Raw genomic sequence first — 13,315 nt, forward strand, 5'->3', positions numbered from 1 at the left:
CTGAATTTAGGGGAGGGGTGTGTGTAGGAAGCTTTATTTTCCCAAAGTGAATCCCCCCCCTTCCGGAAGTCTGGTCCACTGCCTGCAGCCCCATCCAGGCCTCCCCGACTCAACAAGCCCCGACAGCAGCAACCCCCACCCCGCCCCAGGTGCGTTTCTCACCTTAATGAGACCCACCCACCTGCTCTTCCACAAGAGGGGGTCCTACCGAGACACATCCAGGTAGGCCCCTCCCCCAACCTGGAGGGCCCTCACGCAGCAGTTGCTCCTGTACACAGCATAAAAACACCCAGGGCCCCCTACCCCCTACTCCCACCCCCAAACTCACCTGCTTCTAGCCCTGCGCGAGGTTAGCCCCCACCCAGGTGGGCCCCCCACCTCAGCTGGCCACGCGGCCTTTGGAGACGCTTCCCTGGGGGTGGCTGCGGCGGCCCCCTCCCCGGGGGTCGCGCCGCCCGCCTCCGCCCGGCACTCACCTCCTTCTTGACCGTGCGCAGCAGCCTCTGCCGGGTCTCCGCCTCTGTGGGTGAGACGAGAGGGCGGCCGCTCAGCCCAGGGCTGGGGGCCGCGCTGCGGAGCTGCCTTCCCCCCGCCCCGCACCCTGCGCCCCCTTACCCGCCAGCCCCGAAGCCATGGCTGCGCGCGCGGCGATCCGAGTCCGGGTGGCGGCGGCGGCTCCCGGGCGCTCCACTCGCCTGCTGCAGCCGCGGCGGGGCGGGGCGAGCGCCGAGTGACGGTCCGGGCGCCAGACGTCAGGCCCCGCCGCGGCCGCCCCACCCTCCCGGGAGCCGCGCCGGGCCGCCCAGGTCCTCCCAGAGGCTCCTCCCCGCCCGACACACACCCTCGGTCCCGCGCGTCCCGAGGAGCCGGCGCCGGCACCTCCCTCCCCAGGGGAAACCCACCACCACGACCACTTCCATGCCCACCCTTCTTCCGTGGGGCCGGGAAAGACATCATCACTTGTTCACTCTCTGCTGTCTGCCAGGTTCGGATGTGGCGGTGGGGGGCGGGCTTGGGGGGGCTACTACCGACAGTCTCCTAGCCTGTTTTCTCCTCTTTAAAATGGATATAGTTTGATCACCTCATAGGAATGATATGAAACTTAAAGGAAGTCCTGAATGTAAAGCACTTAACACACATCTAGGGATAAAGGGCCGGCAGCCACAAAGGATAGCTGGGCTGCATACTATTGCTATTATTATTACTACTACGACTACTGTAGGCATACCTCTTTTTATAGTGCTTTTCTTTACTGCACTTTACCATTGCGGGTTTTGCTTTTTATAAATGGAAAGTTTGTGGCACGTCGGTCTGTGCCATTTCCCCAGGGGCATCGACTCGATCGCTTTGTGTCTCTGTCACATTTTGGTAGTGCTCATAATAAATATTTCACACCCTCCACCAGCAAAAAGACTGAATCCTCCATGAAGTCGCCGATGACGGGCTTCCCGGGTGGCGCTAGTGGTAAAGAACCCGCCTGCCAATGCAGGAGACATAAGAGACACAGGTTCCAACCAGAGGTTGGGAAGATCCCCTGGAGAAGGGAATGGCAGCCCACTCCGGTATTCCAGTATTCCAGCTCCACTCCAGTATATCCAGCCGTGGATCCAGAGTCCCCTCTTTCCCGTTTGTCAGTGTCAGGGGGGCCTTTGGCCATAAGCCACAGGTGCTGACTTTGGCTAACTTTGCAAAACGGAACAGACTGGAAGGATGACAGGCATTCCCAGAGTCCAAGGGAGGCTGGAGTACTCAGAAACAGGGTGAAACCACGGCAGCGCTGGAAGGCCAGCAAGAGAGACTTGAACAATCATCTGACAGAGACAGGGTGTTGAGGGCACCACCACTCAGGTGATAGGAACTCCATCTATTTGAGGTCCTGTTGCAGAAAGGGAGCGTCTGATTGGTCTGGCCTGGGTCACACGCCTGCCCCCTGCTGGGGGAGGGCAGCCTCTTTCACAGTCCTACTGCCCCACCATCTCCAGGCAGGTGTGGTGGGTCCCCTTGGAACCCAGAGAATAGGGAACAGTTGCTTGTTAGCAAAAATACCTAACAACCAAGTGAACAGCAGTCAGAATCCTGACCTCAGGGTCCAAGAGACTGATCCAGGGGTTCTTTTCTTGACTGTGCCCCTAAGATGATGGAGTTACTTTAGAAAAGTAGGGCTCCCAAGCCCCACGTTGGTGTGTGTTTCCTAAAACCCGTGGTTTTCCTTCTGTCTCGCGCATGTGTGTGTGTTGACATGCTTCAGTCGTGTCCAGCTCTTGGCAACCCCATGGACTGTACCTGCTGGGCTCCTCTGTCCATGGGATCCTCCAGGCAAGAATACTGGAGCGGGCTGTTGTGCCCTCCTCCAGGGGGTCTTCCCAACCCAGCGATGGGACCCCTTAGGTCCCCTGCACTGGCAGGCAGGTTCTTTGCCACCAGCACCACTTGGCAAGTTTTCCTTCTCCTACCAAGCTCAGAGCATGGGAAGGTGACTTGTACTGATCCTTCCTTGAAAACCTGGAGCTTTTCTTCCAAAAGGAAGGATTTGGTGAAGCTTGCTTTAGTGGCAACAGGAAGATGGGCATCTATGGGACCTGGATTTGCTCAGGTTTTTGGACCCGGACTCAGTTTTTTATTTTTGGGGGCTCCAAAATCACTGCAGATGGTGATTGCAGCCATGAAATTAATTAATTAATTGACGCTTACTCCTTGGAAGGAAAGTTATGACCAACCTAGACAGCATATTCAAAAGCAGAGACATTACTTTGCCAACAAAGGTCCGTCTAGTCAAGGCTATGGTTTTTCCTGTGGTCCTGTATGGATGTGAGAGTTGGACTGTGAAGAAAGCTGAGCACCAAAGAATTGATGCTTTTGAACTGTGATGTTGGAGAAGACTCTTGAGAGTCCCTTGAACTGCAAGGAGATTCAACCAGTCCATTCTAAAGGAGATCAGTCCTGGGTGTTCTTTGGAAGGACTGATGCTGAAGCTGAAACTCCAGTACTTTGGCCACCTCATGTGAAGAGTTGACTCATTGGAAAAGACCCTGATGCTGGGAGGGATTGGGGGACAGGAGGAGAAGGGGATGACAAAGGATGAGATGGCTGAATGGCATCACTGACTCGATGGACGTGAGTTTGAGTGAACCCCGGGAGCTGATGATGGACAGGGAGGCCTGGCATGCTGCAATTCATGGGGTCGGAAAGAGTCGGACACGACTGAGCGACTGAACCGACTGAACTTGGACCCTGAGCTTGGCTCTCTCTGCTGCAGTTAGACCACTCACCACTAGGGGCGCTGGCACCGAAGGTCAGCTTGTTGAGTCGCAATCCCTCTGAGATAGAGCAGGAAATCTTTCCTGGGTCCCAAAGCCCAAAAGCAGGGTCTGAGAATCCTACCATCTGACTCACTGCTACCTAGGCTTTGTCTCATACCTGTGCAGCTGACCCCTTGTTCAAATGCCAGAACCAGTGAGGAAGGCCTGTTCCTCCTGCAGTGTCCCTTTAGCGCCCTCTACGGAGAAAACTCAGCATCGTGCTTAGTATAAATGAGACAACGTTAACGCAGTCCTGACTATTACCGAGAAGCCCCCGTTGGACTCTGGGAAAACCCATTTTTCCTCCAGTTTATTGCCTTTTGCTTAAGTTAGCCAAAGGCAGCTTCTGTGGCTTATGGCCAGAGATCCCTGAACAGTTCCATTTATTATGGAAGAATGAATCTGGAATTGAAAAGCAGTACACTGATTACTGGTACAATGGCGTGGCCTCATTGTGAAGCCACTGACCCAGAGTTTTCTATTACTTGCAGTTGAAAACATTGTGCTCATAAAATTATTCCGTGGAATGTGTTCATCTGTTTCTATGAACATGAATCGAAAAAAAGCTGACCTACTTTTCCACTTAGAAAATGAACATCTCTCTCTGTCAATAAATGCAGATTGCAATCATTCCAGGCACGTGGGAAAGCAGGTGCAAAGGCCCTGGGGTGGGAATGAGCATGCCTAGACAAAGAAGAGAATGGGTGTGGTGGAGACCGTCACACAGTCCGTGCATAAGGCTCCTCCAGTCCATAACGCCTTAAAAAAGCCCAAGAGAGCCTTGATTTTCTTCTTACTTTCTCATCCCACATTCTCTCCACCAGCAAGCCTTTTAAATCTACTGTGGTAATATTCACATAACATTCACCATTGTGACTAGTTTAAACTGGACAGTCCAGTGGCATCTCCTCCCAATGTGCTGAGGCCATCACCACTGTCTAGTTCCAGAACACTTCTTCACCTCAAAAGGAAACCCTGTACCCATTAAGCAGCCTCTCCCCATTTCCCCCTTCCCCACAACTTTCGGCAACCATGCATCTGCTTTTTGTACTGATGAGTCTGCCTGTTCTGGAGATTTCATTAAATTAAACGAGCCGATGTGTAGCCCTTATATCCAGCTTCCTTGACATACCGCAGTATTTTTGAGGTTCATCCATGTTACAGCACATAGTACTTCTTTCCTTTTTATGACTTAAGAATATTCCGTTGTGTGGACCCACCCATGGGTGGGTATGTTTCTCCATTCATTAATTGCTGTACATCTGGATGGTTTCTACCTCTTGGCTGTTATAAATAGAGTGCTTCTATGAATAGAGCTGTACACATTGGCGTAGAAGATTTTATGTGGACAAACTTGCATATTTGATACCTAGAAGTATAATTTCTGGGTGCTACAGGTTAAGAGTTTATGTTCTCTTCAGATTTACATGTTGATACCTAATCCCCAATGAGACAGTATTTGGAGGTGGGGCCTTTGGGAGGTGATTAGGTCAGGGGGATGGATCCCTCGTGAATGGGATTAGTGCCCTTATAAGAGATCCTGAAGAGCTTTCTGGTCTCTTCCACCATATGAAAATACAGCAAGAAGATAGCCATCTAGAAATCAGGAAGTAGCTCTTGTCAGACACTGGATTTGTCAGTGTCTTGACTGTGGACTTTCTAGCCTTCAGAACTGTGAGAAATAAATCTCTGTTGTTTATAAGCCAACCAGTCTATGGTATTTTAACAGTCCAGGCTGACAAAGACATCGGTCATATGGCCATTCTATGCTTAATGTTTTGAGAAGCCTCCATATTATTTTCCATAGCGACTGTACCAGTTCATATTACTACCAGCAGTGTGCGAGGATTTCAGTTCTTTTCACATCCTTGCCAAAACTATTTTCCTTTTCAAAACTTAAAGTCATCTCAATGGGTGTGAAGTGATATCTGATTGTGATTTTGATTTGCATTTTCTTAATGACTAATGATGTTGTACATCTTTTCATATGCCTGTAAGCCATTTGTAAAACTTTTCTGGAGAAATTTTATTCTAGTCTTTTGCTCATTTTAAACTGAATTGTCTTTTTGTTGGTGAGATGCATGAATTCTTTCTGTATTCTGGATACTAGACTCTTATAACACATATAATTTGAAAATATTTTCTCCCATTATGTAGGCTTTTTTCTTTCTTGACAGTGGCCTAGTAAGATAGTGCAAAAATGTTTTTTTTTTTAAGTTTTAACTTTTTTTGAAGTCCAATTTATGTATTTTTTATTACTTGTGATTTTGATGCCATATCTAAGAAACCATATCCAAAACCAGGATTATGCCTATTTGCCCCATGTCTTCTCCTAAGAGTTTTATCGGTACAGCTTTTATCTTTAAGTCTTCAGTCAGAGTACGTGCCTATGAGTGGGGCCTGGAGAGGATGGGAGGGAGTGGAGAGTGTTCCCGGCGGTTCCAGGAAGCCTGGTTCCTGCTTCACAGTCACGGCCTTCTGCACATCCTTCCTGATTCTCCAAGTCTGTCTTCTCATCTATAAAATGGGGCAGGTGTTAATTTTACTTGTCTATTCATCGCCCAGTGCACCTGTGAGGATGAGAATCAAATGACATCGTGTTTATGGAGATTCTTGGTGTACACAGGATCATTAATTTAGCAAAGTGATACAATTATGGTATCGAGCTGCTAAAGCAGATCTCAGTCAAGGCTCTTGGGAGAGAAATGACACTCGCTCTGAGTCACTTAAGCTGATGGAAAGATACAGGGGTGGGGGGTGGAGGGGTGGATTTGATAGAGAATAAGGGCAAGCCAAACAGCAGTATCTCTGGCTGTGTGAGGCTGATGGATTTTCTCTCGCTGTGTGTGGCTCCGTTCTCTCTGCTGATGGGTCTTGTTCCCTTCACTGACATAAGGGAAGGGAGACTTACTCTGAACTGTGGACTCTTTCCAGCAGCGTGCTTTAAAAAAAGTTATTATAAACATATGTTACCTTTTCACAAAATATAAAGTAATAAGGATAATAATAAAAAATGATGGGGTAAGATCTCAGCAGGAATTGGAAGTACTGGCCTGTTTTGTGAATCTTGCCTCCTTGTGAATCAGTTGCTTCTCTAGGAAGGCCTGGTTTCTTTGTTTGCAGTGTGGCTTTTAAAACCAAGATCTGGGCATTAGGTGTCTTCTGCTCCGCCTTATTCTGCCTCCCTCCTTCTCTTCACACACTCTTTGAGATCTTGGGATTCCAGTTTCCTGGAGGGAGATAAGTTTGTGTTAGACAGACCAGAGGCAAGGTCCAGGATGCAGGAAGCTGAGCTCTGGCTGCTTCTTGAGCAAGCTGTTCTTTAGGTCAGCTTTTGCTGCTTAGACCCTGGGAGTGTGGATCCCGAACCAGAGGAAAGTGAGCTGGGTGATGACCCAACAGTCCTGTGTCCAACAAAGCCTGGGCAGGTGACGAGGGGACCCTAGCGACAGGGCTGCTTCTCACTGTGCCTTTGGCAGAATCAGGGTCACCAACAGTAAAGGCCAGAGCCTACATCTCAGCGCAGCCTTGCCTTGGTGTCACTGGGCTGTGTGCTGGCAACAAGGGGGCTCTGCTTGGATGTGCCCCTGGGTCCTGACTTAAGGGAGGGGCAATCGTGCCTGCAAACACAGGGTCACTGTTGGTCCCCAGGTCACTACGGGGGTGTTCTGGTGGGGGAGGGGGTGTTCCAGGTATTCAGGTCCCTCTCCCCCCACAGCAGCTTGTGGTTCTTGGGGACCCACTAGCTTCTGCTGTAGTGCTGAGTGCTGCGAAGAGGCAGGTCGGCAAAACAAACACACAAAAACCAAAAGAACCACTTACCAGGGGCTCACATCACCGACACCTGGATGCCCTCTTTTAGTGAGTCCACCTCCCATTATCTCATAGGAACTAGGGAGTTCTTAAGAATTTTGGGGCTGGAAGCATTCTCTCAAGAACTAAATTTTGAATTACAAGAGACAGTTTGGGGAAGCGACATGGGCCTTAAAAGATCCACTTAATGTGATTTGGGGAGGCTTAAAGAAGTGACTCTGACCCTGTGAAATCAGGAAAGCAAAACGTATGGAAATTAAACTCAGACTGCACAATTATTCCCGGGAAGATGGTCTTACATTTGTACATATGGGTGGTGTTGTACAAAAGCAATTTTACTTGTATTTAGAAGAGGAATCCTATAGTGATATTGTGGAGGCCACAAATATCTACCTACAGGATTAATTAATTTAAGTAAGTAATTAATTTAGGCTGTGCACTGTCCATGTGGTATCCTAGTTCCCTGACCAGGAATTGAACCTGTGCCCCCCCCACAGTGGAGGCACAGAACCCCAACCACTGGCACATATTTTAATTTTTTCAAATGTCCTAATGCCATGCAAGCACCTTGCTGCGGTTCGTCACAAACTCCTGATTCAAAAAGGCCTATTTTCTTTCCACATAGATGGAAAAGAATCTGAAAAAAAAAAAAAAAAAAACCAGATTGCATATGTATGTGTAACTCAGTCACCATGCTATACACTTGAAACTAACATCATATTGTAAATAAACTATAATTTAAAAATTTAAAAATAAATATCTAAAGTAAATGCTAATAACCTGTAATGAAAAAGGATCTGAAAAAGAATATGTGTGTGTATCCATCTATTAAATCCCTTTACCCCTGCGCTGCACTTTTACCGTACCACTGGACCTCTAGGGAATTTCCAGGAATGTTTAATTTTGGTTACTAAGGACACAAAAAGCCACCACGAATCTACTGTCTCCATATTCCATAGAAGAAAAACCATCTTTTAACACCTAAAGGGTAGGAAGCATCTAATTTCAGGAAAAAAGGGAAAAAAAAAAATAGCCTTTCCCCAGGCAGGGATAGCTGGTGTTGGTACACCAACAATTTCACTGCAGAAATCTTCTGCCTCTGGCTTATGGAATCGAATCTTGTCTCTGATACTTCCTAGCTCTGTGACTTTGGCTCAGCAACTTCGCCTCTCTGTGACCTACCACCTCCTTCTGCGGGTCACTGAGAGGACCAAGTGATGCGAAGGCCTATGGAAAGGCCTTGTTTGTGCTTGTCGTTCAGTCTCGGTCATTGTCTGACTTTTTACGACCCCATGAACTGTAGCTCGCCAGGCTCCTCTGTCCATGGAATTCTCCAGGCAAGAATACTGGAGCAGGTAGCCATTCCTTTCTCCAGGGGATCTTCCTGACCCAAGGATCGAACTTGGGTCTCCTGCATTGCAGCACATTCTATAATTGTAAGTGAAAGTCACTCTGTCATGTCTGACTCTTTGCGACCCCATGGACTATACAGTTCATGGAATTCTCCAGGCCAGAACACTGGAGCGGGTAGTCTCTCCCTTCTCCAGGGGATCGTCCCAATCCAGGTATCAAACCCAAGTCTCCCGCATTGCTGGCAGATTCTTTATCAGCGGAGCCACAGGGGAACCCCAAGAATACTGGAGTGGGTAGCCTATCCTTTCTCCAGCGGATCTTCCCGAGCCAGAAATAGAACTGGGATCTCCTGCATTGCAGGCAGATTCTTTACCAACTGAGCTATCAGGGAAGCCCAGTCCATAATTATGCTGATATAGAGTTATCGTCACCAATATTCACAGGAGACAACAGCGCCACCTCGTGGCTCTGTATTCCAGGTGCAGACAGGGGCTTCGGTGGAGGCATCCACATGGGCAGTGAGTGGAAAGCTTGTGTAATGGCCAAGGTTGCGGGAGACACAGGAAGAAAGGCCATAAATATTCATAGAATTATAAAGTTGGATCCTCACTTTATGCCATATACAAAAATTAATTCAAAACTGATCAAATATGTAAACATACGAGCAAAATCTATAAAACTTGAACAAAACAGGGCAAAAGCTACATGACAGTGGGTTTGGCAATGCTTTCTCTTTTTTCCCCCTTTTTTAATGTATTTATTTATTTTTATTGAAATTTTTACTCGTACTGGAGTATAGCCGATTTACAAACACTGTTGTGATAGTTTCAGGTGAACAGCAAAGGGACTCCGTCATACGTGTGCCTAGATCCATTCTCCCCCAAACTCCCTCCCACCCAGACTGCCACACAACATTAAATAGAGTCTCCTGTGCTATCAAGTAGGTCCTCAAAGTTTAGCAGCGATTTCCTGGATGTGACACCAGAAGCACAGGCAACAGAATAAAAATATATAAGTGGACTACATCAAAATTAAAAGTGCATCAAAGGACACAATACACAGAGTTTAAAAAAAGAAAGGCAACTGAGAGGATGAGAGAATATATTTGAAAATCATTCATAAGGGGTTGGGCTTCCCGGTGGCTCAGTGGTAAAGAATCTGGCTGCCAATGCAGGAGACTCGAGTTCGACATTTGGGTTGGGAAGAGTTCCTGGAGAAGGAAATGGCAACTCGCTTCAGTTATTCTTGCCTGGAGAATCCTTTGGACTGAGGAGCCTGGAGAATTACTGTCCATAGGGTTGCAAAGAGTTGGACACGACTTAGCGAGTAAACAACAACATGAGGAGTTAATATTCAGGATGTACAGGAACAATGGAAGGATCTATAAGGAACTCAGAATTCAACAACAGAAAACTAACGTTACAATTAAAAACGTGCAAAGGAGTTGAATAGACATGATTTCCAAAGTATATACAGGTGGCCAACAAACGTGAAGGGATGCTCAGCGTTACTAATCGTTAGCAAACACAATCAGAAGACTACAATGAGGTGCCACCTCACATCCATCACAAGGGTTGCTATCAAAGAGACAAAAGACAAGTGTTGGTGAGGATGTGGAGGAATTGTTAACTTTGTACACAGGTGGTGGGAACTTAAAATGCTGCAGCCACTAAGGAACACTGTGGTGGTTACCAAAAAACTTAGAATTACCAGCAACTTCACTTCTGGGTGTATACCTAAAGGAATTGAAAGCAAGATCTCAAAGATATTTGTACACCCATTTTCATAGCAGCATCAATTACTACAGCTAATCCATGGAAGCAATTTATGTCTCCATTGGCAGACGAATGAATAAAGAAAATGCTTACATATGTATATTAGTTTTTCCAACATTCTCGGTTATAGCTTCTTTAAACTTGTTTTTTTACTTTAGTATAGCTGACTTACAATGCATTAATTTGTGCTGTGCAGCAAAGTGATTCAGTTATACATACATATTCTTTTTGCTCTTCTTTTCCATTACAGCTACAGGATATTGGATATAGCTCCCGGTGCTGTACAGTAGGACCCTGTTGTTTCCACTCTGTATAGCAGTTTGCATCTGCTAATCCCAAACTCCCCGTCTGTCCTTCCCCCGCCTCCTCACCCCCTGGCCACCATGAGTCTGTTCTCTCTGCCTGTGTCTGTTTCTGTTCTGTATAGATGGCTCAGTGGTAAGGAATCCACCTGCCAGTGCAGGAGAGGCAGGAGACGCGGGTTCGATCCCTGGGTCAGGGAGATCCCCTGGAGAAATGGCAACCCGCTCCAGTATTCTTGCCTGGGAAATCCCATGGACGGAGGAGCCTGGCGGGCTGCAGTCCATGGGGTCGCAAAAGAGTGGGGCACAACTGAGCGACTAACACTTTCACTTTCTTCCGTGTCCTATTTTAGATTTAACATATAAGTGATACCATGCCGTATTTGTTTTTCTCTTTCTCATTTACTTCACATAGTATGGTAATCTCTACGGCTGCCGTCTATGGGGTCCCACAGAGTCGGACACGACTGAAGCGACTTAGCGGCAGCAGGGCCATCCATGTAGCTGTAAATGACATTATTCGTTCTTTTTTGTGGCTGAGTAGTATTTCAGTGTATGTCAGTTCAGTTCAGTTCAGTTGCTCAGTCGTGTCCGACTGTTTGCAACCCCACGAATCACAGCACGCCAGGCCTCCCTGTCCATCACCAGCTCCCAGAGTTCACTCAGATTCACGTCTATGGAGTTGGTGATGCCATCCAGCCATCTCATCCTCTGTCGTCCCCTTCTCCTCCTGCCCCCAATCCCTCCCAGCATCAGAGTCTTTTCCAATGAGTCAACTCTTCTCATGAGGTGGCCAAAGTACTGGAGTTTCAGCTTCAGCATCAGTCCTTCCAATGAACACCCAGGACTGATCTCCTTTAGGATGGACTGGTTGGATCTCCTTGCAGTCCAAGGGACTCTCAAGAGTCTTCTCCAACACCACAGTTCAAAAGCATCAATTTTTCAGCATTCAGCTTTCTTCACAGTCCAACTCTCACATCCATACATGACCACTGGAAAAACCATAGCCTTGACTAGATGGACCTTTGTTGGCAAAGTAATATCTCTGCTTTTCAATATGCTGTTTAGGTTGGTCATAACTTTCCTTCCAAGGAGTAAGTGTCTTTTAATTTCATGGCTGCAGTCACCATCTGCAGTGACCTCAATGTATATATGTATATCCATTTTCTTTATCCACTTAGCTGTCAGTGGGCGTTTGGGCTGTTTCCATGTCATGGCTCTTGTGAATGGTGCTGTTATGAACATAGGGTGTACGCATCTGTTTGAGTTATACTTTTGTTGGGTCAGGCTTCATCTTGATGTCCACCTCCAGTTGGTTGGTTCTGGAATTCTGGAGCTCTGTTTAAGAAAATCTGGGGCCACATCCGGGTCTGGCTGGGAAGAGCACAGTAATCAATTAGTAATGACTGCCCTGGCTTTCTCATCCCACTCCTCCAACAAAAGGCCATCCCATTGGGCTAGGAGGCTTAGGGGCTGCTTCCAGCTCTGTCCCACTTGTTTCAGGAACTGGCAGATCTAGTGTGGATCTAATTTGTATCTCAAGTCCCACACTCCTTGGTATCTGTTTCTGATTGATCTTCAGTCTTCATCAATCTAAACTCTGGGAGTTGGTGATGGACAGGGAGGCCTGGGGTGCTGCAGTCCATGGGGTCGAACTGAACTGAACTGAACATTCTAGTTAAGGCTAAGTGATTTCTTGGGACTTCCCCGGGAGTGCAGTGGTTAAGGCTCCGCACTTCCACTGCTGTGTCAATCTCAGCTTCGGTCTCCTTATTTCCCTTGCGGATGAAAATCCTTTACTGCCGTATCAGTAAACAAAAGATGTTGCTACCATCAGTCACGGCAGCTGCCCTCCTGCCATGAGCCACGAGGGGACTCAGGATGGAAACAGACGGCTCATTGCCAAGCCCTCAGCCACTGCAGGCACCCCCATCTGTGCACCCAGATGGGGACTCAGGATGGGGAAGAACAGGATTCCAGCCCTAGACAGCAAAGTGAAGTGAAGTGAAGTCGCTCAGTCGTGTCCGACTCTTTGTGACTCTGTGGGCTGTAGCCTACCAGACTCCTCCCTCCAGGGGATGCTCCAGGCAAGAGTACTGGAGTGGGGTGCCATTTCCTTCTCCAGGGGATCTTCCCGACCCAGGGATCGAACCCAGGTCTCCCGAATTCCAGGCAGACGCTTTAAGCTCTGAGCCACCAGGGAAGCCCAGGTGCTTATCAAGGAGTGATGTCAAGGAGCCCAGACTCTAGCATCTTCCTTAGAAAAGAGCTAAATTCATTAACGTGAGGTGCCTGAAAACAGTGGAAGTGTCAGTTGCTCAGGCGTGTCCGACTCTTTTACAACCCCTTGGGCTACATCTCGCCAGGGTCCTCTGTCCATGGCATTTCCCAGGCAGGAATTCTGGAGTGAGTTGCTATTTCCTTCTCCAGGGGATCTTCCCGACCCAGGGATCAAACCCGCGTCTCCTGCATCCGCTACATTGGTAAGCTGATTCTTTACCACTGAGCCACCTGGGAAGCCTGGACGCACGGATATTCCAGGGAAATCTTAGTGAGGACTCTGCAACTTGGGAGAACTAAATCAACATCTAAATTCAATACAACCTCAAATTAACAGGATGACAGAGTTTGTTACAGTCTAGAACTCATTGCAAGCATTCTGAAGTTCATTTGAAAAAATACGTTTCAAAGAACAGCCAGAAATTTTTGAGCTTTTTTAATCTTTAGGATCATTTCAAGATACAGCAAACAAAATATTGTTACTGGAGCCCCC

At 47.7% G+C, this 13,315-nt stretch overlaps 1 protein-coding gene across 3 annotated transcripts in view; it reads right to left on the reverse strand.

The window, feature by feature from the left end:
- The window catches only part of SGSM1 (small G protein signaling modulator 1), a 75,091-nt gene extending 74,375 nt beyond the window's left edge, over positions 1–716 (reverse strand). For all 3 annotated transcript variants that reach the window (XR_001919364.1, XM_018061074.1, XM_018061073.1), the window contains exons 1-2: positions 616–716; positions 477–520 (exon numbers count right to left, since the gene is read on the reverse strand). Coding sequence is in view for 2 of the 3 variants with exons in the window: in XM_018061074.1 (XP_017916563.1) it covers positions 477–520; positions 616–634 (63 nt within the window). In the remaining variant the exon portion in view is untranslated. The remainder of the gene's footprint in view (positions 1–476; positions 521–615) is intronic.

Source organism: Capra hircus, chromosome 17 (genome assembly GCF_001704415.2).
Source record: "Capra hircus breed San Clemente chromosome 17, ASM170441v1, whole genome shotgun sequence".
In the NCBI taxonomy this organism is placed as follows: domain Eukaryota; kingdom Metazoa; phylum Chordata; class Mammalia; order Artiodactyla; family Bovidae; genus Capra; species Capra hircus.